The 23857-nt window shown below is 43.9% G+C and overlaps 2 protein-coding genes across 6 annotated transcripts in view; one reads left to right on the top strand and one right to left on the bottom strand.

Moving 5' to 3' along the window:
- Positions 1–4121, top strand: part of fli1 (Fli-1 proto-oncogene, ETS transcription factor) — a 32771-nt gene extending 28650 nt beyond the window's left edge. For all 5 annotated transcript variants that reach the window (XM_079731561.1, XM_079731560.1, XM_079731563.1 and 2 more), the window contains 3 exons: positions 73–135; positions 494–541; positions 804–4121. In XM_079731561.1, the coding sequence (XP_079587687.1) occupies positions 73–135; positions 494–541; positions 804–1333 (641 nt within the window). In that variant the 3' untranslated portion in view covers positions 1334–4121. The remainder of the gene's footprint in view (positions 1–72; positions 136–493; positions 542–803) is intronic.
- A 479-nt stretch (positions 4122–4600) lies between these two features.
- On the bottom strand, positions 4601–8192 carry LOC307072314 (ATP-sensitive inward rectifier potassium channel 1-like). The gene is made up of 2 exons (XM_079731566.1): positions 8009–8192; positions 4601–7168 (listed from the first exon to the last, which is right to left on the bottom strand). Exon 2 carries the CDS (start codon positions 7161–7163, stop codon positions 6039–6041), a length of 1125 nt encoding a protein of 374 aa, XP_079587692.1. The 5' UTR covers positions 7164–7168; positions 8009–8192; the 3' UTR covers positions 4601–6038.
- Between the last annotated feature and the right edge of the window lie 15665 nt (positions 8193–23857).

The raw sequence follows: 23857 nt of genomic DNA, 5'->3' as shown, positions 1-23857 counted from the left end.
CTGCTCCTCCTCCTCCTCCTCCTCCTCCTCCTCCACCTCCTTCTCCTCATGGGTACTGTTGCTTCTCTACAGGCTCGCCGGTCGTCAGCCAGAACGGGTCCAACAAGTCTGCAGAGCAGCCCAGAGCTCAGCCAGGTAACAGTTCACTGTATGCACACCCAACCTTAATACACACACAGTGCGTCCTTGGTGTGCTGGTGGGTATCAGATGACTGGTGAGCACTGCTGTTTAATGTCTCCTTGTGTTTAAGTATCAACATTACTTCGAATTGATGACAGAATAGATTCAGTTGCGGCTGAAAATCGTGGTCAAGTACAGCCTCTTTGAACGCACAGCCTTGATTCAACACAATTTAAAACAGCGAACACCATGCCAACAAGCAAACTTATTTTTTATATTTTAATAGCTTTTTCCTTTAATAGTCTCTTTTTTGGGGACTGTTTTTATATTTATCAAGCTGGGTAACAGTGTTCATTGCATTTTTCCCTACAGATCCTTACCAGATTCTGGGGCCTACCAGTAGTCGCCTTGCCAATCCAGGTAAGACACATCAGCCATGGCCATTCAGCGTAATTAGGCGTTGTAACATATTTTGAAGGGCTAGGCCTACTTGAGAAATGCTTTGCTTTATGTTCATTTCTATATATTTTCTACATCTTGTAGAAAAAAGCAGTGCAAATGTATCAGAAGCCCCCCTCCCCGGTTCATCGGGAGTAATCCGAATCTGAGTCTGAAGGGATGGATATGCACCCCACCCTGACCCCCTGTGTGTGTGTCCCCCCCCCCCTCCCTCCCTCCCCAGGCTCCGGCCAGATCCAGCTGTGGCAGTTCCTCCTGGAGCTGCTGTCGGACAGCGCCAACGCGGGCTGCATCACCTGGGAGGGCACCAACGGGGAGTTCAAGATGACGGACCCCGACGAGGTGGCGCGGCGCTGGGGCGAGCGCAAGAGCAAGCCCAACATGAACTACGACAAGCTGAGCCGCGCGCTGCGCTACTACTACGACAAGAACATCATGACCAAGGTGCACGGCAAGCGCTACGCCTACAAGTTCGACTTCCACGGCATCGCCCAGGCCCTGCAGCCACACCCCACCGAGTCGTCCATGTACAAGTACCCCGCGGACCTGGCCTACGTGCCCTCCTACCACGCCCACCAGCAGAAGGTCAACTTTGTGTCCCAGCACCCGTCCTCCATGCCCGTCAGCTCCTCCAACTTCTTCGGACCCAGCGCACCCTACTGGAGCTCGCCCACGGCGGGGATCTACCCCAACCCCAACGTGCCGCGCCACCCCAATTCCCACGTCCCGTCCCACCTGGGAAGTTACTACTAAAGAAAAAATGAAAAATAAAAACCTTCTAATCCTGACCCACAAGTGTTCTGCAATAGTCCTTGTTGCCTTATCCCCCCCCCACCGACCCGCTTATGGTTTTCTACGATGAACGTTCCACGTTCGCTGACCTGCACTCAAATGACAACAGAACCAACGACGCCTTTTACCCCGAGACGCATCGGCCAGTGGGCTCGATGCAGAGAGTCTGCTTCCAAACGGCTTCATGAAGGAAGATTTGGAGGATTGAAGGATTATTTTTATACATATATATATATATATGTATATATACATATATATATATATATATACATATATATACACATTTATGTGTAGAGATAAAAAAAAAAAAAAACTGGATGTTATGGTCCAAAAAAATGGAATACTACTTAACCTTATGACACTCGCAAATGTTTCCATGTTTGTTTCTGCCTTGGACGTGAGTCTCTGTTTCCTGTGCCTTTCTCCTTCCCTGCCTTTTTCGGAGAAAGAGGCACAGATGGGACCCATAAGTGTCCCGTCCAGACACAACTCTCACAGACACCCACCACACCCCCCCCCACCCCTGCGCTTGTCCCACCGCTAGCAGACATGAGCCTAGTCTTCACGGCTCTTAATCGACATCTCCCTCAGTACATTCATGTATAGTATGCATGTGCATAGCTGCCTATTTTATACTTTCATCCTAAAGTAGTCATGTTGCTGGTTTCCTTGCAACTGGCTGGACAACCCCCCCTCCCCCCCCCAATGTCTCTACCTGCTTCTCTCTCCATCTCCCAGGTCCCCTTTATGTATGTGTGGAGTCCTTTGAATCTCGTTGACTTTTCTCAGCACTGAATGACATTTTGGCAACAAATATGTGATGTAACCGTTGTATCTTATCCTCCAAACTGGAAAGCTAGAGAAGAGTTAAATGCCAAAGACAGAAGCGCTGTATGTTTTGCAGGCCGGGTTCACTTACTTTTGTCGTAATCCTTTCAAATACTTTGTTTGCTCTAGCGTGTCTGGATTATATGACGGCGATGTATTTTATTTGTTTTCATTTGTTTTCTGGGGCTGGGCCTTTGGTTCCCTTTCGCTGGAGAAGCTCATTCAAAAAGTAAGTGAAGCAATTCGTTAGAGAAATTCAACCCAGGTCTGATGTTTCCAGCGAGGCCCACACACCAAGGCTGTTCCAATGTGGACGCGTTGTTTTGTCTTCCAAGCGAGTCATTCCCAGAGGGTTGGCTTATGAACTAAGTAAGTATTAATGTGAATGTGTTGGGGTTTGCTTGTGAAACATTTGGAAAGGAGTGCCAAAAAGCAAAATGAAAAGGTTGTCAGATGTTTTCATTCTCTCACCAGCAAGTCAAGAATAGGTTATTTTACACTCAGGGCCTTCCATCTGGAATTCAAAATAAAGTGTAGATTTAATGTCTACACTTGCAACTTTGCTGCATTTGATCCCAAGTGCCTTAACATACGATTCCATCATTATTTTGTGAACTGGTTCCTGTAGCCTATGAAGATGTAGACATCTATCTTATCTAGCCTATTTTATCTGGCCCTGAATCTGTCAACGTTGGGTTTTGAAGTGCACTTTGACAGCCACAGTTATCATTATTGCCTCCCTCCTCTATTCTGGGCCGGTCGGTGGTCACCCATCATGACTCCGTTTCCATTCCACCAGGGCAGGAGCTGTGTTTGAGAGCAGGAATGGGCTACCTATTTTAAGTTCCTCACTGATCAGCAAGATGCACGTGTCTCGAGTCAGGATTTGACCCTAATCCATCTTCAGGTGATTTTTTTTGTTATTTTTCGATGGCAAAAGTATTTCTTTTGAAATATCTGAAAATGGACACTTGAACAATGAATTGCTTAGGAATGAGTCGTTTGTCAAAGAACCAAACAAATTAAGTATGACAAGATGAAACAAAGAAATCCTCAGATTCGCGAACGCTGTGCGTTTGTCAGACCTATGTTCTATTATTTTGTAAGCATCATTCAACTAGGCATTAAAGCAACTTACTGTATAAATTATGCAGAGTTATTTTCATATGTGACACAGTATAAAGAAAAATCAAGAGAATTAATACGAGTTGACCTCGGTCAAAAATGCAAACCTTTTGAGTCCATTTCTGCTACGTAGTTTGTTCAACATTTTATATCTGTACATTTGGGCAATACATTTTTACATTAATGTTTCTTGTGATTTTTATTATTTTTGAAATTTGATTTGTAACGTGCTCAGTGCCTTGAAATGCACAAGATTTGTTTCTTTCTGTTGTTGCTAATACCACAAATGCCTGCTTCTTATCTCAAAAGCCAACTTAAGGGAAATTATGTTTAACTCTGTAATCTTCATATAATGATTGTGGTTCATTTCCATTTTGAAATCACTTCTCATGCGCAATAACCCATAGATTTGGCAGCTTTCCATGTGCCTTACAATCTGCTCAACAAAACATGCAAAACATTACCAACAATGTTAATCAGCTTTTCTTTAAGTTCCATAGCTTTAGACGAGTCAATCGGAAGGGAACATGTAATTTGTAGCATTTTTTAGAATTTATTCTAAATATGTACCCATTCATGTGTCTAAAAATAATTATTGAAAAGGGAACTGTGCTACTTATTATATGCAATGTATTTTGGAGATCAAATATATGTATACATATATATATATATATATGTATAATTTACAATTAACCAATGTATTATTATTATTATTATTTTTATTTCCGCAATCTATTAAGTAATACCTTTTGAAAAAGGGCTTCTGTATAGGAAAAATGTGACCAAATAAATGTTTTTACCTCTTAAAGTATATTGTCTGTTGTGTAAATTGTATTGAAGCATAACAACTTATGAAAATATTTAAATATGTAAAATACATATTCAAATGCATTATAGCTACTCCCTAAAGGCAACATATAACTGTTTTCTGCTGTCTCCTTTTTAATTGTCATTTATTATCCTACAAAATAAGCCCTTCGGGATATTGTCTGGTTTAAAGCCTTTGTGCATCAGAACATTTTATTCCCACTCAATTATAGCATAAACAAATACTCCTTAATTTAATAATGTTATTGACAGGACATTCAATGGAGTTAACTTAAATTAACGAACAACCGAATGGAACAGATGCTTTACATGCATTCCACACATTAAGTCTTTAATTACTGGTGGTTGGATATCTCAGTATATTTGTTGTTTAATAACTAACAACATACCTTTGGTTAAGAGAAAAGTTTTCACTTGTGATACATGTTTCAGCCACAAGAGGCCAGGCATTCACTTCTGGTGCTATTTCATAGATCTACAATGAGTAGTCAGCGTACAAGGTTTAACATTTGACTGGCTTATCTTACTTCATTTATTATCTTGCTCTTTGAATTACTCTCAAACTAAATATATTTAAATAAGGCAATAAGACATGTGGTTTTTTAGTAATTATCATAACAACTGCAAACATTCGTTTTGAGATTTTCTAGCTAAGCATACTCAATACTCAGTTACATTACCTGGGTTAAAATCAATTGTGTTGCTAAAAATGTGGATATTGTGGACGCAATAGACAAATACATTTATATACATTTATTTATTGATCATACCTGAACTTCCATCAATTGATGTTATAATCCTCAAATTTGAATTCAATTATGAATCATACGGATATTGTGATTTATGTATTTGATCTAAAATTATATATTTTTCTTACCTGCCTCATGGTTCCTATTGGTATGCTTGCTATTGCCGTAGTATGGTATGGCCAACGTGCATTTCCTCTAACCTAAACAAGCTCAAGAGTATAATCACAAATTCAACTTCTCTGTGACAAATAACAAGAGCAGTAACGAGAATGATGCTTTTAGCATCTGGACGTTATGATGAATACCTCAGGCAACTAAATGTCTTCTTTTCTCCAACAATTGCATCCTGTTGTGCTCAGAATTTATTTGCTGTCACAACTTTGCTTTGTTTTAGAGATGAAAAGCATGAACAGGGGATTGCACCTGTTGTTTTGTTTATTTGACCTTTCTGAACACAGATGTGAAGTACTGCGATAGCTTGGTTGGAACAGAATATCACATAGAGCAATTTCTGTCAGTGCAAAAATAACATTTAATTTACTGTCTAAAGTCTAAAGCATTAAGTAATGACTTTCATATATTATTTATTGCTGCAAACAGCCATCCATTAAGTGTATTCATAAGAGCGTTTTTCTCACAGTCTTTCCAGGCAAATAAAAAAGAAAGGGGAATAGGAACTCCTATTGTTTAAAATGAATGAATGTTCACACTTTGGTCTCTAAAAAACACATACACAGACAATGACAAGAATAAATTAGCATTTTTCTTAAAATTTTCTAAAAGGCTACGGTGAAAAAAGTTAAAGGCTTTCAGTAACCAGATGGTCAAGAATTTCCCAAGGGCAAGTGGCAGGATATATTTCAATATCCTTTCGGTCAAGCCATTCAATCCAAGCATTCCTCATCCTTTCAATTCAGAGCATGGTTATCATTGCTGATCGGTTTGCTTTCTCTCTCTTTCTGTGGTCTGATAGGAACAGCCATGGCGTAACATACAAATACATCACAATGGCTTGGCCGACTGTAGGCTACAATTTCTTCACCTTGCATTGTGATTCTTGGCACCTGCTGTCACACATTGTTCTTGTCTTTCATATACGCAACAAAATTCATATTTCCCCCGAACAAAAGACATTCTCACATCTTGGTGACTGTAGGGTGCTGCTCAGAAATATCAATGGCCTCAAACCCCTGATTGACCTGTCCCTCCCTGGAGTGGAGATGGTGCCCTTTGAGGTTGTGGAAACAGCAGACACAGTGTGCGGTGGTCACGGGCACTACCCTGGAGAAGTTCGAGAAGTCCACCCTGTACTTGCCCTGCTTGCTCCTGGAGATGATGGGGAGGAAGTCATAGCCCCACATGATCTCGCTAGGGATGAAGGAGGTGCGCACCTGGCACGAGGAGCTGGTGGACTCCGCTGTGCCGTCCAGAAACACCACCAGCTCAAACTCCTGCTTGTGCAGGGTGTCCACGGCCATCTTGAAGAAGGGGCTGTTCCTGTCGATCACGTGGTAGAGCGTGAGGGGACAAACGAAGAACAGGTTGTCCTTCCCTCCTTCCACCGTGAAGTCAATGTTCACCTGGTCCATGATGATGCTCTCCCCGTCTGCCGGGTGGGTTGTCCTCAGCAGCTTGCCGTAGATCTGGCTCCCGATCATCAGGGTTTTCCGCATGTTGGCCACACGGATGGAGAGGCACAGGGTGCCATTCTTGGGACAAATGACGGCCATTTCGCTGAAGGTGATGGTCTTTGCTCTCTTTTTAGGCAAGGAGATTTTGGACAGGATGATGCCGCACATGAAACAATTGATGATGGCTCCGATCAGGGACTGGATGACGATGAGGGCGACGGCGCCTGGGCAGAGAGGGGTGATGGCGCGGCCGCCGTAGCCGATGGTGGTCTGCGTTTCCAGGGAGTAGAGGAACGAGGCGGTGAGTCCCTGCACGTTGTCCACGCATGGCGTATGGCCGTCGGGCGGATTCTGCCATGATAGGTCTCTGTTGCTACGGGCAATCCAGTACCATAGAAGACCAAAGATGAACCAGCTGAGGGTGAAGGCAGCAATGAAGAAGAAGAGGACGTAGCGCCAACGGATCTCCACAAAGGTGGTCCAGAAGTCTGCGATGAAGGCAAAGTGGTTGCTGTACATCACGTTGCCAAACTCAATGTTGCAGCGGCCATCTTTGGTCACTAACCTATTTCTACGAATTCTTCGTTCCAACAGCCTATTCTGGAGGTGCCTCTGGAAGAATCCACACATTTTGTCTGACGGATTCAGGGAAGACAATAGGCATGTTAAATAGTTATAGGGTTTGAGAAAATTAAGAGAAAATGAACCTGAGTTTCCATACTATGAGAATGGAATACCATTATATATACTGTATTCACCACTAAGGATCATGGTTTAAGAAACGCAATGTATGGAACCTGGTCCTCATTATGAATCTAACCATTGCCATTGTGATTTTACTACAGCTGATATATGTCCTTCCTGATGCAGAAAACCTTCAATTTCCATATTCTACATTCCATGAAGAAAATCGCCAAGGCCGACAGCTATGATGATTGATTCTTTTTGATAATTAACCCGTGCCTGGCAACTTATCTTATCCTATATAAGGGGAATTTCCCCCGAGATACAGTGGTTCCTTTAGTGGATTCTGACTAATAGCTGACTCTATGCTGTTATTGTGTGCTGGAGGTTTAGACTGAAAGCAATAGCTGAAGATTAGAGACAGAAAAACTAAAATAATTGGAAAACCATACTGTGAAGTGTTTGTTTCTATAAATCTAAAAGGTTTAATATCACATAATATACCACAATGAAACAACTTAATGAGGCAAGTAATGTCCTCTGATGATTTCAACCCATCACTTTTAAAAAGCAAAAATAGAATCAAACAACTGTTGAAACAATTATATGCGTCTTTTGGGGTGATAATGTGTTAAGATCCAACTTTAATGACTTTAATAATACAGCATTTATCTTTTGCAGATAAAAAGATAAATGCTGTATTATTAAATACAGCATTTATCTTTTTACATTTTTACATTTTTTAGTTTTTTTTAATATCCCCAAAGAAAATCGCCTTAATCAAAACATACCTCTTTCAATAGAGTTGTGTGTAGCCTCCTGATAGCTTGATATCCGTCCGATCAATACAATTAAATCCTAAGAAGCAGTCCAAACGCTCGTTCCACGTTATTCCTATTGCCAGTTCAGGTGAGTCCTGAGGGGCAGTCTATTGTTTTCAAAATGCCTCCACACCTCTACCTGCTCACTCTTATAATGTCGTACTAGCCCAGGGTACCAGCTCTAGATCCCCAGGTGATGTTTACGCCCATATATACAAAGACAGGGAGCGCACTCCCACTTGTGTTTACCCCACAGCGGCCTGGCACCAGGAGCCAGGCTGACCTCTGCCTGCCTTTGTCTGTTGTAATTGAATAAAACTCTGCAGACAAAAGAACTGTACACCTTTTAAGAAATGTGTGGCAAGAGACAAAGACAAAAAAAAAAAAAAAAGACAAGTTTCAATCACATATTCTGTATGTACGCGTGTGCACACGTGTAATGACGTAGGGGATGTGGGTACGAGGGAAATTGGGTGTACGTCGAAGGTTGATTGTGGCGTGACAGAGGATAAATACAGAAAGTCTGTGTTCCACTTCTAAACGGCAATATCCCCTTGAAATACTAGTAGTTATGGGGCAGGGAAGAAGTATTATGAATGCCAAGAGAAAATGCTTTGAATGCTTAAGCGGAGAAGAATAGAAATTGTAATGGGAGTCCTTGTTCACAGCCTTCACAGCAAAGGTGAGGAACAGGGTGTTAGATTTCACTACACATTGTTCATCTGTGATTGTGTGAGCCGTTGAGAACCATACCGGGGCCTTGTTGGCAAACGCCATGATTGTACTTATTATCCGGAGCATTCTTCACTGTAATTGATGGAGGGTGGCTCAATTACTGGACAGTAGATATGTGCTGAAAGCACATATCTGGGGGGGGGGGGGGGGGGGGTTCCCTGCTATCAAAAGATAATAGACTAATGAATAAACAGGCTAACTTGTTTCAAGGTTCTGACATGCAAATGCTATTCAATTGTTAGAATGTTATTATGTTAACGTTTAGATTAGAACAAATGAAGGGCAGCTTGAGTAGTGGTATTTCTATTTGACGTGTAAACGTGTGGAATTTGTTGTGTAAATTGGCTGACAGACATTTTGGTACCATCTGATTATACAGGTTCTGACATGCCTCCAACAATAGGCAGGTGGTTCCACCAAGTGTCATTAGCGTAACTAGTATCACATCTACTGCTTTATCTTGAGGATTACAATATGTTTAAGCACTATGCAAAGCCATGCAAACAAACGACTGTGGATCCACTTTATATATGGATTAATCGGGTGAGAACTGTTGTTAGTGCCATTGATTTTAAAAACACAATAGAGGCAAAGGTGGGCCCAAGCCTTTGATAACCAAATGTATTTTGTGGACGGTAAACAATAGCAGTTTCTCCCCTCAGCACCTTGGAAAATTCAATGATCTAATATTGGTTTCTGTGATAGTTTCTATCAGCCAGCCTGAGGAAAAACAAGTCAGTATTTGATTGAATATAAGTTGAAGATAAAATTGTTTGTGTCTTTCCGTTTTTATATATTATATGATGCAATCTATATTATAATATGATGACATTTATGTTTTATTTGATGTGTCAATTTGGTCGAATTGCATAGATTTGTCGGAGTTTAAATATAACAAGGGTGACAGCAGGGCTTTCTAAGTTGCCGCACCCTCCCTCTGGAATTCCCTCCCCAACCCCATCCGACAGGCCGACACACTCCCATCATTTAAACAGGCCCTCAAAACCTACCTTTAAACATCTGCAGTCCCTAGGTACAAGGAAATTCAACACATATAAAGACATCATACATCACTCAACATGTAAGGACACGTAACAAATAGCAATATATCACACATGAAGTGTCCCCCACACATGCACAACCACACTACATGATCAGAGGGTGTGGCGACGTGCACGTCACACAACACTACACCCACACACACACACACACCTTGGCGGCCCCATGGGGAGATGAAAGGGATAAAAGTAAAAAGTAATGATGGTCCCTAAGAAAGTTAGTGTGTTAGTCCTAGTTGTAACTACCTATTTTAGTTTCTTAGCTACCTATTTATTTTATCCTATTTTATCTTTTTACTTATATAGGTTCTTATTAAATTTTTCTATTTTGTGTTCACTCTGTAACGATCTTTGAGTATTTCGAAAAGCGCTATATACGTTTAATGTATTATTACTATCATTATTATAACTCAAATTAGAATGAATAAATAAATGAATGAATAAATAAATAAATACTTTTTCTATCCTCATGTCAATTGATTCAGTTTACACTTTTGTCAAACCTTTGTCTGCCCAGATGGCAAAACAGGTTAAGCTAATTGGAGCCGTTAAGGGGTGAATGTGTGTGTTTGTTTGTGTGTGTGTTTGTGTGTGTATTATTGTATGCGTGTGTGTGCGTGTGCGTGTGCGTGTGCATGTGTGTGTGTGCGCATGCGTGCTTGGTGTATGCCTGTGTGCGTGCTTGATGTGTGAGTGTGTATTTGCATGAGTGCGTGCGTGCCTGTTGGGGTGTTTTTTGGTGTGTGTGTGTGTTTGTGTGTGTGTGTGTGTGTGTGTGTGTGTGTGTGTGTGTGTGTGTGTGTGTGTGTGTGTGTGTGCGTGTGTAAGCAGGTTAAACATTCCATGTTTTGGATAGTATTGTGGATTTGTCTTTGTTTTCTATGATGTACATCATAAAAAACATAGTTAGCAATTGAGTATGGGTTTTTGCTACACAACTCAGAACTGTCATCTACTGCACACCACCAGATACACTTCATTGCGATTCGCTCATGAGCACGGCAATGCCTTTAGTCATCCTGTATACATAATTAATTCCCTTCTTGTTTCATTGTGTTCTGAATTGAAGAGTAAACTAATATGCTGGACTTTGGAGCAGCATTCTGGTTGCTGTCTTCTCCTATGGAGATGAGGAGTGGTGCCATGCAGCGATGGTCGCGGTTATGCTGAGTCATCATATTCTCAAACATTTGTATTCCGCTTCCATCAGCTTCCCTCCTGAGTAAAAATGGCAAACTGCTAAATGCCATGCATCTCCTGACATGGCAGGGGCCGGGCCCTGCTTGCCAAGTGCTCGTTCCCAGCGATAATGCAAACACAAGCAAGGGACCCTTTCTGAAAAGTGTGCATTCTTCCAGTTGTATCCCCTCTTTTTTGGACAAGGTCATTTTAGAGAGGAAGACACACACACAGAAAATGTTTACTTTGAAAATGGTAAATGAAATAAATAAATAATACAATCATTAATCATTAACTTATCCTCTTTTCTTTAATTGATAAGGCTATTGTGCCTTGATGTTACAACCTATAAACTTAACAATGCAGATTTGTGTTTTTATACTGTTAGGGTCACCCAGCCTGAAGTTTAATAAATAATCAATAAGCTAATTTAGACAAAAGCAATATAACAATACAGGATTTACGTTACATTTTTTATTTTCTATCTACATATTAGATATTACATTTTTTTCATAATTGTCAATTGTTACGTTTTGTGACTTTTAAACATAGGGTTATTAAATACATTGTAAGATTTTGGAACTCAAGCAAAAAAACAAAAACTATGTAAGAGCAATTCTTTGAGGCTATGTGTTAACAATAGGCCTATAGCTTTCACAAGTGTCTATATTTGATAAAGCGCAAAAACAATTACGCCATCGACCTATTGGTCAAAGGTACTTATGTTATATCGAATAGAATCAAATAAATACAAGCAATTTGATTGACTGCCCAAGAAATATTTTGAAGCTTTTAATTGAGGACACAACAAGAAGCTGACAATGTGGTAAAAACGGCTATAAAATATACCATAGTTTAAGTAGATAGATACAAAATAGAAGCAGGGTATGCCTATATCAGTATGATTTACACTCGGTGTAGAACTTCTAAAAGAGACCAAGAAATAAAGGGCTTTCTCCTTAGCCCCTAGACAGAACATAAATAAACCAAAGGCTTTATTGTAAGAGTTGGAGTTTACGAATGGTTGAACTTTCAATGACCGGACACTAGCATTGCGGGTTAAATGGTTAAAACTCATGAATAAAAGATTGCAATATTTAAGTCTTATCCCAGGTCACAACAAAAAAAGAATGAGATCTAAAATGGATAACAATTTAAAGTAGTATGTAAGACATCCTAATAAACTCCAAAGGCCTGGCGAAAAGTAGTCTTCATCCTCCCAAGCTGTCGCGGTTGCTCTGGGAATCCTTGCCTGGCTATTCCTATTAAACTCACAGTAATTACTACAGTTAGAGTGTCACTCTCCCTGCAGCATTGCACAGTATAATAGCCTGGGTCATTGTGTGCACCGGTTCAAGAGTTTCAGTGAGAAATCCCAGTGTGTATTTTCTTGTGTGCTGCATATGAAGTCAATGTGTTACCAAACGTTATATTATTCAGCCATGGATGGGCGTCCTATATGCAGGATGTCTGGGCTCCAGCAGACAGTGGTCCTGGCCAGGAATCCCAGGCAAAGGCGATTCATGGATGGCTTGGCGGAGTAAAGGGGGAGATGAACAGCTGGATGGAGGGGCTACTGATGGATGGACGGAGGAATGGATGGTTGAATGTGTGATGGATGTGACTAAGTATGATTATATTAGAAGTATGAATTCATTTGTGTTTTTTATATATGCATCGCTCTTGATTTCCTAGTTTGGCGGTAAATTAGAAGTAGGGAGGATAATTGAGTTGAGTTATGCGTACGATGCATCCTACAGTGGAACCAACTGAATTATGAATATAACCTAACTAGCACAGTCCTGTACTGTGTGTTTTACACTGAGGTGATTCATAATTTAAACACTAATAGATGCCCCCATTCCCGTATGTGCCCGGCCTGCATGTTAGCTCTTCACCCGCTGAGTTGTCAGACAACAAAGCTAACGTGCTAACACCTTAGTTTCATTTCTTGGGGATTAAACTGGATTTATAGAAGAATCGGCAGATTTCATTTCTCTCTGACCCTCCTCTCTCTCTCTCTCTCTCTCTCTCTCTCTCTCTCTCTCTCTCTCTCTCTCTCTCTCTCTCTCTCTCTCTCTCTCTCTCTCTCTCTCTCTCTCTCTCTCTCTCTATATATATATATATATATATATATATCATATACATATTTATATATCTCACACACAAATACACACCCACACACACACGTGACCACCATGCCATTGTCGATCTAGAAGTGTGTCCTTGCCCCTGCGTTAAGTGATGAACACGTCCTAGACCGCCTTGTCACACTGTGACGACCATGCCTACTCTCCCTTCCTCCTTCGCTCTCTGCCTCTCTCTGTTCTCAGACTATCGTTACATGTCACGATAGTAATCTGAGTTCACGGCAACACAGGATCTATCACTGGGGGTGGCGGTTAGGCCACAGGAGACGTGGGGGAGGAATCGACAGAGGACTGAGGAAAGGATCGAAGAGGTGGGGAGGTGTAGGAAGGGAGGGAAAGGAAAGGAGGGGGGGTGAATGGATGAAGGAAGGATGGGAGGTGGGAGGGGGGGAGAGAGAGGGAGGGAGGGAGGATGGGAGGGAGGGGGGAAAGGAGGGGGGTGAATGGATGAGGAAAGGATGGGAGGTGGGAGGGAGGTAGGGAGGATGGGAGGGAGGGAGGGAGAGAAAGGAGGGGGGATGAATGGATGAAGAAAGGGTCGGAGGTGGGAGGGAGGGGGGAAGGAAGGTAGGGAAGGAACGGAGGGGGGTTTAATGGATCAAGAAAGGGTGGGAGGTGGGAGGGGGGGGAGGAAAGGAGGGGGGATGAATGGATGAAGGAAGGACCCACCCTCACTCCCTCCTCCTGTCCTTCCTTCATCCCTTCATAAGTGTATGTGGGAGGGAGGGGGGACTTACAGATGAAGGCAGGATGCAAGGTGTGGGGGAGGGAAGGTTGGAAAGAGGTAGCGATACACAGAAGTAGTGGACGAGGGTGCCGTCTGAGGAGGGGTGAATACGTCGATGAAACAACAGAGTGACATCGTTAGAGTGACATCGACATGCAGAGGCAGGGCCCCGCTAACAGGTGGACCTCTAGCATGCCCCCACTGCAGAACGTACAGAAAGCTTTGGCTGGTGGACGTGCGCGGGTAGGCCTCAGAGTCTGTGATTACACGCTGGTGCTTGTCTTCCTTTGACCTGTTTCTGGAGAATAAGCAGATCAATAATTAACAATGTGTTTTCCCCTTTGCCTCCACACCCCCCCTCTATCCATATAGATGTGGGTCAGAGAACAAACGCTACAACAAAATGGTTTGTAACAATCAGTGGAGAGCAACAGAACTCACCACTTTGAGTGAGCATAAATCAAACACTACGAATGCCAATATTGTTTCGTAAACATGTTTCAGCGGTAAAGCGCAAGAAAACAGATGAACCTCAGTGGGTCATCGCTCCATTTCATCACTGCTAATGAGCCAACTCTTAAAGTGCTTCTGCTGTGGGGACGCCCTCAGAGCCTATAGCGGAAGGAGCCATACGTACGCACAAGCCCTGTTCATGTTGAATGAGAAGATGGATTTCACCTCTTTAGGATCCACAGCAAAGGCAACAATACCACAGCAAAGGCTGAGTATGGAGGGAGGTAAAGCTAAGCTTTGATCAAAAGTACTGTCGTCCCTGTCAGTGAAAATAAGGCCCGTCGCCGGCAGCATCGCTGAAGTACTAGGAGGTCATGAACGCACCCTCGTCGCATTGTCCAAACAATATAAATTAATAATTATTATTATTATGGTCGTTTTTATTCAGTTCATAATGGAGCTCAGACAACCAGTGATGACGTCAAGTTCTTCTTCACATCAGGAGCATCTCTCCACGTGGCTCCTTCCTCTACACTGAGATCCACCACACTTCATTACTCCACCACGCTCACTAATCTGCCGTCTCCTGCAGCTCCCTTGGTTTAGGGTGGGGAAATCTCCAAGCACTCTCTGTTCTCACTCTCTCTCTCTTTCACACTCTCTTCCCTCTCACTCTCCACTCGTTCCTTCTCACTGAGTCTCTCTCAATTTCCTCTTTCTTGACCTCTGTTTTCTCTCCCTCTCCCTCTCACATTGTTCCCTCTCACTCTCTCAGTCTCTCTCAGTCTCCACGTGCCTCTTTCTTACTCTCTCTCTCTCACTCTCTCTCTCTTAGTTTCTTCCCTCTCACTCTCCTCTTCTGCTCCCTCCAATCTCTCTCTTTCACTCTCTCTCACACTTCACACACTCTCTCTATCTCTCTCTCTCTCTCTCTCAGTTCTCTCTCGTACTTTTCCATTTCACTCACCATTATCTCTCTCTCTCTCTCTCTCTCTCTCTCTCTCTCTCTCTCTCTCTCTCTCTCTCTCTCTTCTCTGTCTCTCTCATGCTCCAGTTTCCTCTTTATCAGTCTCCACGCTCTCGCTCACTCTACTCTGCTCACTCTACTCTGCTCACTCTACTCTGCTCACCCACCATTCTCTCTCATTCTCTTTCCCACTCTACGCTCCCTCTCTCTCTTCTCTCTCCCTCTTGTTCTCTCCATCTTTCTCTCTCTTTCTCAGGCATGGCTTACTACAGTTGTCTGCAGTAGTATGTATGTATAGATAGTATAGGGACTGTGGGAGAGAAGGGGGGGATGGGGTGTGTAGGGGTGTGCTGCAGGGTCATAAATCACCCTCTGCGATCCTCCTCCCCCGGTCTGCATGAAGCACATAAAGACATCCCACCAGCCTGCTCACGCACGGGGACACCCCGTCGCCGGGCGCCTCCCCTTTACTCCTCCAGCCCTGGCTGCTTCCCCTACCAGCCCCCTACTTACCCCCTACTAGCTCTCTCACTCTCTATTTTCTCCCTCACTGGACATGCCTGCTTCGTATTGACTGAACTAGTGCAGCGCCCGTTCAAAACGCGCCTTGAGGGAACAGGCTGATTGCTTGGCCTCCGGTATTGCTGCTTTCAGCTTCCTCGAAAAACGACTCATTCAAATACCTTAAAACTCGACCACTTGAAGCACTGGCGAAAAAGATCGAAGGACAGAGAGTACGTTTGCATGCACCGCTTAATCCGATTACAGACATAGTTTGCCTATGCTCCTCAATTGCACAAGTGCAATTGTTAGAGTATACATGCCGGTGAGAAAATCGATTCATTGGCCGAAGCATGTCATACCCTGGTACGATAGGTGGAGCTGTACCCATTTCAACTAGTGGTAATAGAGCCACCGGCTGACCTCTGCTCTTTTCCTCCTTCACTATCGTCCACTCCTACTTCCTGCTCATGGCCCCGGGAAAAAATCTTGAGCATGCGCAGAACGCAAAATCAGATTCCAATCCGATTGAACGTATACATGCACGATTAATGTGACTATCAATCTAATAATCAAGGGGTCTTCATCCGACTATGAGAAACCCGATTCAGTCAGATTTAGTCAGACTAAGGTAAATACATGCATCTTAAAAATCCAATCATAGTCGGACTAACCCAATAATTTGTTTTTCTCGAGTGCCATGTAAACCCACTGAGTGAGAAAGACATAAACAGAGACTCCTTCCATTTTTGTTGGATGGTGTTCAAATTAATAGCAAACTTGAAATGATCAACTGGCTGCATTCATTGATAACATCTAGCTGTCTTGGACCGGGCTATTTCCCGGAGGCAATATCCAGGAACAAAAGCATTTATTGCAAATGTTTAATCGCTGAGGCTTGAAATGTTTAAGTTTAATGTTAACATATTTAATGTGTAACATCTCCAATCTCTCTACTTCATCTGTGGTGAATTCATTGTAGCGAAAGACAGGTTAATGTGTAGTATCTTCATGAAAGGTATCATTGCCGTCATTTCAATGTAGGAAATGAGTTGCCTAATGTTAATCTGGAAGCTTTTTCCTTATTTCCTTGCTGAATCCTAGCTAGGGGATAATGAGTTATTTAAATTTCCTTACCAGGTCAAACCATACCTCCATATTTACATTTAATTGATGCTACAGCACTCAGTTAATTGATCACCCTTTCGGTTAGAGCTATTCTTCTTCTTGGGTTCATGGTTATCCATCTTCTACATCCAAACCACTTATTCTTAGCTTGAATTGCTGCTTCTTCTCTTGGTACTTCTTGTGTTTGTGTGTGTGTGTGTGTGTGTGTGTGCGCGTGTGTGTGTGTGTGTGTGTGTGTGTGTGTGTGTGTGTGTGTGTGTGTGTGTGTGTGTGTGTGTGTGTGTGTCTGTGTGTGTGTGTGTGTGTGTGTGTGCATGTGTGCATGTGTGCGTGTTTGTGTGTTTGTGTGTGTGTGTGTGTGTGTGTGTGTGTGTGTGTGCTTGCACTTTTCTTACCTCTCTTTTATACCCTAAGGGCCTTTTTCTCAACAGCGGTTTTAAGGCATCTCATTGCGGTACAATTCAACTTAAAGTCCCTCTCTCATTCTTTCTCGCTCTCTCTCTCTCTCCCTCTCTCCCTCAGCATCACAAAGTACTCCACTTCTTTCACACATAGTCCTCAGTGCCTTTGCCTGAAGAGGGAGGTGAGCCATGCGCTGGAGAACAAACACACATACACAAATGCTCTGAGCAAACACTAGGACAGGCATAGATGTGTGTGCGCATATGCTCTCTCACTCTCTCCCATTCACACACACGCACGCACGTGCACACACACACACACACACACACAAACCGTAGGAGACAGGAGGTCTGGGTTGTGAAGTGAGAGAAGAGGAATAGAGGAGAGAAGGGGTGGGGGTCGTTCGCAAGGGAAGAATATTCACAGTACGTTTGGGCTATCTCTCTCATCCCCTGGCTCTCTTCCGCTCTCTCTCCTTCTCTCTCGACCAACCTCTCTCTACCATCCTCTCTCCTCCTCTTGCTCTCATTCTCTCCCTCTCGCTCTCTCTCTCTCTCTCTCTGCCTCTCTCACTCTCCCCTTTCACACACACACACACACACACACATGCACACACACATACACATGCAAACACAAGTACACACACAGAGACCCCCTCTTAGGCGGGAGCAGATAGAACGCAGCGGAGAGCCGGAGAAGCTTGCTGGCAGGAGAGCGAGAGCGAGAGAGGGGACGAGCGCGGGAGAGTGAGAAAGCAATAGAGAGCAAGACAGAGTGAGGGAGGGAGAGAGAGAGATAGACGGAGGCAGCAGAGTGATCGTATTGAACAAAGCCAGCAATAAAGAGCCGGTCGGCGAGGCAGTGACAGCGGAGCGCAGCAGCAGTGGTGACTGGGAGATGCCTGCCTGTGAGCCCGCCTGCTACTCCTGTTGTGGAGCGTTGAAGGTAAGGTTCGCCATCCATGCATGACACACGCTCACACACACACGCACACACACAAACACACACACACATTCACACAATGGAGTTTGCGTAGGACATGAGCCCCCGAACCATAGGAAGAGACGCACCGACGGAGAGACGGATGGATGGATGGAGGAGGGGAAGGAGACGGAGAGGAAGAGAGGAGTGAAATTGGAGGAATGGAGGTTGGGATGTCACTGTGTGTGTGGCGGTGTGTGTGTATGGGGTCGAAATTACAAAGAGGACGGCATGTATTGCTGGTGTGCGTTCGGCTGTTTGTCGGGGGTTTATCTGCGAACAACGCAGTGTTGTGCATCCCCCCCTTCTGCCGCCGCACATACCGGAGACCCCCTCCCATCTGGAGCATCTCAGAGTGTTATGGGAGCAGAAACTATGGGCTTGTGTAGTGAGGGAGAGCAAGCAATACAAAGAGAGCGACAGAAAGAGAGAGAGAGCAATAGCAATAGCAATAGGTAAACAACCAAGCCAGCGGGATGGAAGCAAAGCTCTCTCTTTCACAAGTGAGTGAGAGCAAGAGAATGAGAGTGAGAAAGAGTGATAGAAGGAGAGTGAGTGATAGGGGGCAGGGAGACAATCTGAGGGCAAGTGCGATAGAGTGATACAGCGAGAGAGCAAGGGAGAGAGCGACATAACACAACAGAGAGATTTTAGAAGGCATGAAAATAAATCATGCAAGAGGAATCAGGTGGGAGACTGCGCTGGTTGATATCCCTCGTACCCTGCCTGGTCCTTCATTGGACCACGGGAGCGATGTCACTGCAGAGATACATCCTCTCCATGCGTTCCTTTGCCCTAGTGCGGGGAGCAGAGCCATTACAGGAGCAATGTTTGCTCCTGATGCAAAGCCTTTACAACTAACTGCCGTAACCCTCCTTCTGATGTTTTTGTTACTTGCACAGCTACTTGCTTATTTGCCTCTGTGTGTACGTAGGAGATTATGATGGTGATGATAATGATGATAATGATGATGAAGATGATGATGGTGATAATGAAGCTTGGGGTTTCTAACTTGGCAATGCAGGACTTTACGAGCATGCGGTGAACAAATGTCTGTAGTTGTACACACATACGTACACAGAGGCGTGTGCCCTTGTGTCTGTGTATCCGAGTGTACTTGAGGTGTTTACTACATGTGTTGATGTGTGTGTGTGTGTGTGTGTTTGTGTGTGTGTGTGTGTGTGTGTGTGTGCGTGTGTGTGTGTGTGTGTGTTTGTGTGTGTTTTATGTGTGTGTGAGCTCTGCGGCCATATGGGTTCTGTGTGTGCATGTGTGTACGTGCACGGGAACACACTGTGTACAAAACGGTATTGTGTTGACTACTACAAGAGTCACTACAGATTGTTTTCTGCTTTCTGCTTACGTACCATTTCCACAGGAAAGATGGGATCAGGGGGGCAGAGAGAGAGAGAGAGCAAGAGAGGACAGAGAGAGAGTAGAAAGAGAGAGATATAGAGAGAGATGACAGAGAGGGAGTAGAAAGAGAGAGAGAGAGAGAGAGAGAGAGAGAGAGAGCGAGAGAGAGAGAGAGAGAGAGAGAGAGAGAGAGAGAGAGAGAGAGAGAGAGAGAGAACGAGGAGGGAGGTTGAATCGCAAACCCTGTCAGCCTCCAGCCCTTTTCTTGTTACTCAAATGTTTTTGGGCGCTTTGCTGTAAAACACTGGGAGCAGAATCATTCCTATTGATTCTGCCGGAGCGCACACCATACGCTCGGCTTCAGAAGAAGCTTTTGGGGGCTTTGTTTGGCCTTGTTTTCATCCGGTGAGCACCAACCAGAACATCACCCTCCCCGACGACATCGTCGCCGCCGCTGCCGTTGGTTCAGCTTGAGTGCTCTACGCAAGCACCGCGAGAGGTGTGTCGCCTTGAAACTTCGATGACGACGCTAACGTTTGTGTGTGTTTCTGAAACCCCAGAAACCCCTTCTCCATCGCCTGCCATGGTCCCTCAATGGGTTCACCTGTCAATGATGCTAGTCCCGGTGTGCAACACTCACATTGCCTCCTCCATCATTCATTGCACATCCAGTTCATTTGGCTCAGTGTGAAAGAATAAGGTTGGGGGACTGGGGGATGGGGACATGGGGTTGGGACCGGGGGAGGGGGGTTGCTAGGACAAGCAAGTGAGGCAGTGTGCAGTAGACAATACCTTGGTTATACATTTAGAAAGGTACCAGCAAAACCCTAGTGCCGTGCGGCAGTGGCTCGCTGTAAACGTTTTACACATTTGAAACGGTCCAACAGTGGCTACAAGAAGGTTATTATCTAACCAACCTTCAGGCTACGTGTGCCACATTAGACTGAAATGGGCAGAGATGGGTATGGGGCGGGGGGGGGCATTTGGATGGTTGCAGGGTGATGTAACTGCTTCTGATGTATGTATCCTTTGACCTTATTAAGAGCACAATCAGTGTTAGCTGTGACTCTGACTCCCAGTGTGGCTTCAGGTCTCCCTGAGATTGAGCCACGCCTCCACATCTCACGACACTGTGGGCTGGTGGTGGTGGTTGGGGTGGTGGTGTGGAGGTGGTGGTGGGGGTGGTTTGTTGTTGGTGTGGTGGTATAAATATGGTGGTGATGAGCTGTGAAGTGGTGGTGGTGGTGGTGGTTTAATGGTGAGGGTGGTGGAAGTGGGGTTGGTGGTGGTGTCTTGGTAGTGGTTGTGGTGGTGTGGAGATGATGGTGGAGGTGGTGGGGAAGGCGCTGGTGGTGGTGTGGTGCTGATTTAGTACTGGTGTAGGGGGGGATGGTGCTGGTGATGTTGGCAGTGATTGTGTTGGTGGTGATGGTGGTGGTTGTAGTGGTTGTTATGGTGGTGGGGGTGGTGATGGTGGTGGTTGTAGTGGTTGTTATGGTGGTGGGGGTGGTGATGGTGGTGGTTGTAGTGGTTGTTATGGTGGTGGGGGTGGTGATGGTGGTGGTTGTAGTGGTTGTTCTGGTGGTGGGGGTGGTGATGGTAGTGGTTGTAGTGGTTGTTATGGTGGTGGGGGTGGTGATGGTGGTGGTTGTAGTGGTTGTTATGGTGGTGGGGGTGGTGATGGTGGTGATGATAGCCCTGGCTAACCCTCAGTAGCATCAACGGAACCATCAAAATGAGATTACACATTGAATTATTAATTGCCGGTTTTCATTTAGAGAAGAGTTTCCATCTCTCGGGCAGAAAGAAGAGGTCTGTTGTTGGAGCGTGGTCAACCACTAACCTCGATCGCTGCAGCACATTTGTGTCGTGAGTTTGGCCGACCATGAAGAATTCAGTGTTAAGGGGCCTACAATTATATGTGAATGACTGTGTGTTAAATTCAACTATTTTACACATGTGTGAAGGGTACATTTTTAAGTAATTCGCTCTCTTCTTTGTTGTTCACTGCAGAAAAACGAGCCGCCATGTTTGATTAATGTATTTGGGAGGGGTCATTTTGAATTATTAACACTACCACAGTGTTTTATGAGCACTATATGAATTGATCCATCCGCAATCATTTTCCTTAAGTTGTTTGTGCTGTCGTTGTTGTTATTGTTGTTGTTGTTGTTGTTTTCAGGACCTTGGCCTTGAATGGAAGTCTACTCTGTCCGCAGGATCCTCTCCACACACAATTAAGCATTTATTGGCTGTGTGTGTGTGTGTGTGTGTGTGTGTGTGTGTTTGCACGTGTGTGTGTTTTACTATATGGGCTCTACATCAACCTTGAACTGCATGTCTTTTTGGAGGCGGGAGAAACAAACACAATACACACACAACATACACACACACACACACACACACACAACACGCAGTGGGAAAACCACAGACAGATGAATCGATCCTGGAACCCCTCCAACACACTACCCGGAAACTCACAAATTCACCACAATGGAAACCCTTTTCAACAGTATCACAATAAACACTGTTGTGGTAATTCTATCTAGATACGATGAAATAACGTGTCATGACATGAGTTACCTCGTCAGCAATAGAACGTGGCTCTGTTTAGGCATCATAAATCAGTGGTCATTACAAATTCAAGACTTTGTGTTTACTGTATTTAAACACTGTCCACGTCATTTATGGAGCTGATTTATGGTGATCAGCTGGTTTGGAGAACATGCAATCCACGCTTGTATGTAATTCATCTGCCGATACTGTCGCAGCAACATTATGGCAGCACGAACAAACCTCAACGATGCCTTCATGCTAACTGTTGTGTAAACACTAACCAGCACCTTTTTCCTTCACATCCACCCCCACCATGTCCCCACGAGTGTGGACAAACACAGGTAGACATGGGCACACAAATATAGCCTAAACATAAAACCAAAAGACTAAAACAAATAATTAAGGCCTCCAGTACAGCTGAGAGACAGCACATGCATGCTAACTGGCTAGCTAGCTAGTTTGTTGCATTTTTTAACGCAAGCTGATTTAAATACAAATATAAAAATTTACTTCTAGTTCAACTATTTCACTTGAACTCTACTGTCTACTGTTGTGGTGATGCGGTCATTCATTAGGTCTTATTGAGTCTTGTATTCAGACGGGATGTGGACTAATGAATGTTTCTGAGCAAGAGACTAATGGGATTACAGTAATCTAATTTCCCAAACAAGTAGCTGTAGTTTGTTACAGTTTGTCTATAACATGAACTAGATTAATTATTGGTTGGTTAACGATTTGGTCAACGGTCAATCAATGACTAAGAAAATAGAGATTAATATATTGTATAATTATCTTATTTTTTAACCATGTTAGCATGCATAAATTAATATATTACATGTTGTATGACCCCTACTGAAATGATAAAGCATGACAAGGCATATTTCACTTCAAGGTTTGTGAAGGAGAGCCCGGCTGTAATGTAATTGAATGTATGTGGTCGTGGTCTGCAGTGTCATTGCTGGGTTATATGGGATGACATTGAAACCATTACAGTGTCAGCCACAGGCGTTGCCAATTGGGATGCACCGTTCCTTCATGGGAATTAATTTGAATATGTGAATATGCCGACGGGGTGTAGTCCTTACACAGGTTACTAGATAGTAATCGGACGCATTGATGTGTGTAGTAGTGCTGTCCTGACTGATAAGCATTCATGTCATGGTAGTCTGAGAGAGATTGTGGCCTGTGGATACATCCCATTCTGTTGCAGATGCACTGGCGAGTCAACTTTAAAACACATATAACATCTATAATGATCATCACGTCGATAAGCATTTTCAATTGATGTACAATTTCATGTGGATTTGAAATAGGATTTCTTGCGGCTCAACCCTGACGGCTCAACCATAAAAAAAAAACTGCAAGCGTTGCAAGACGTGTGAAATTGTTTAGGGATGAACTGCACATACTGACGTATATATATGATGTATACACAGGGACGACGCAGAAGCTCTCCTGCAGAGAACAGCGGAGACGCTCTGGTAGAAACGCGACACGCATATAAAGCAAAGCTAGCGGTGCAAGCCTTGCCAGAGAGTGCCGTTAATCAGTACTACAGCAGCGTTAGGACACGGCCGCCGACACGAGATTTCTGCTGCATCCGTGAAGCATGTGATTCCCAGAACA

The sequence above is a fragment of the Pollachius pollachius genome, assembly GCF_949987615.1.
Source record: "Pollachius pollachius genome assembly, chromosome: 3".
Lineage (NCBI taxonomy): Eukaryota > Metazoa > Chordata > Actinopteri > Gadiformes > Gadidae > Pollachius > Pollachius pollachius.
Note: the sequence above shows the minus strand (reverse complement) of the source record. Positions and strands in the feature narration are given on the sequence as shown.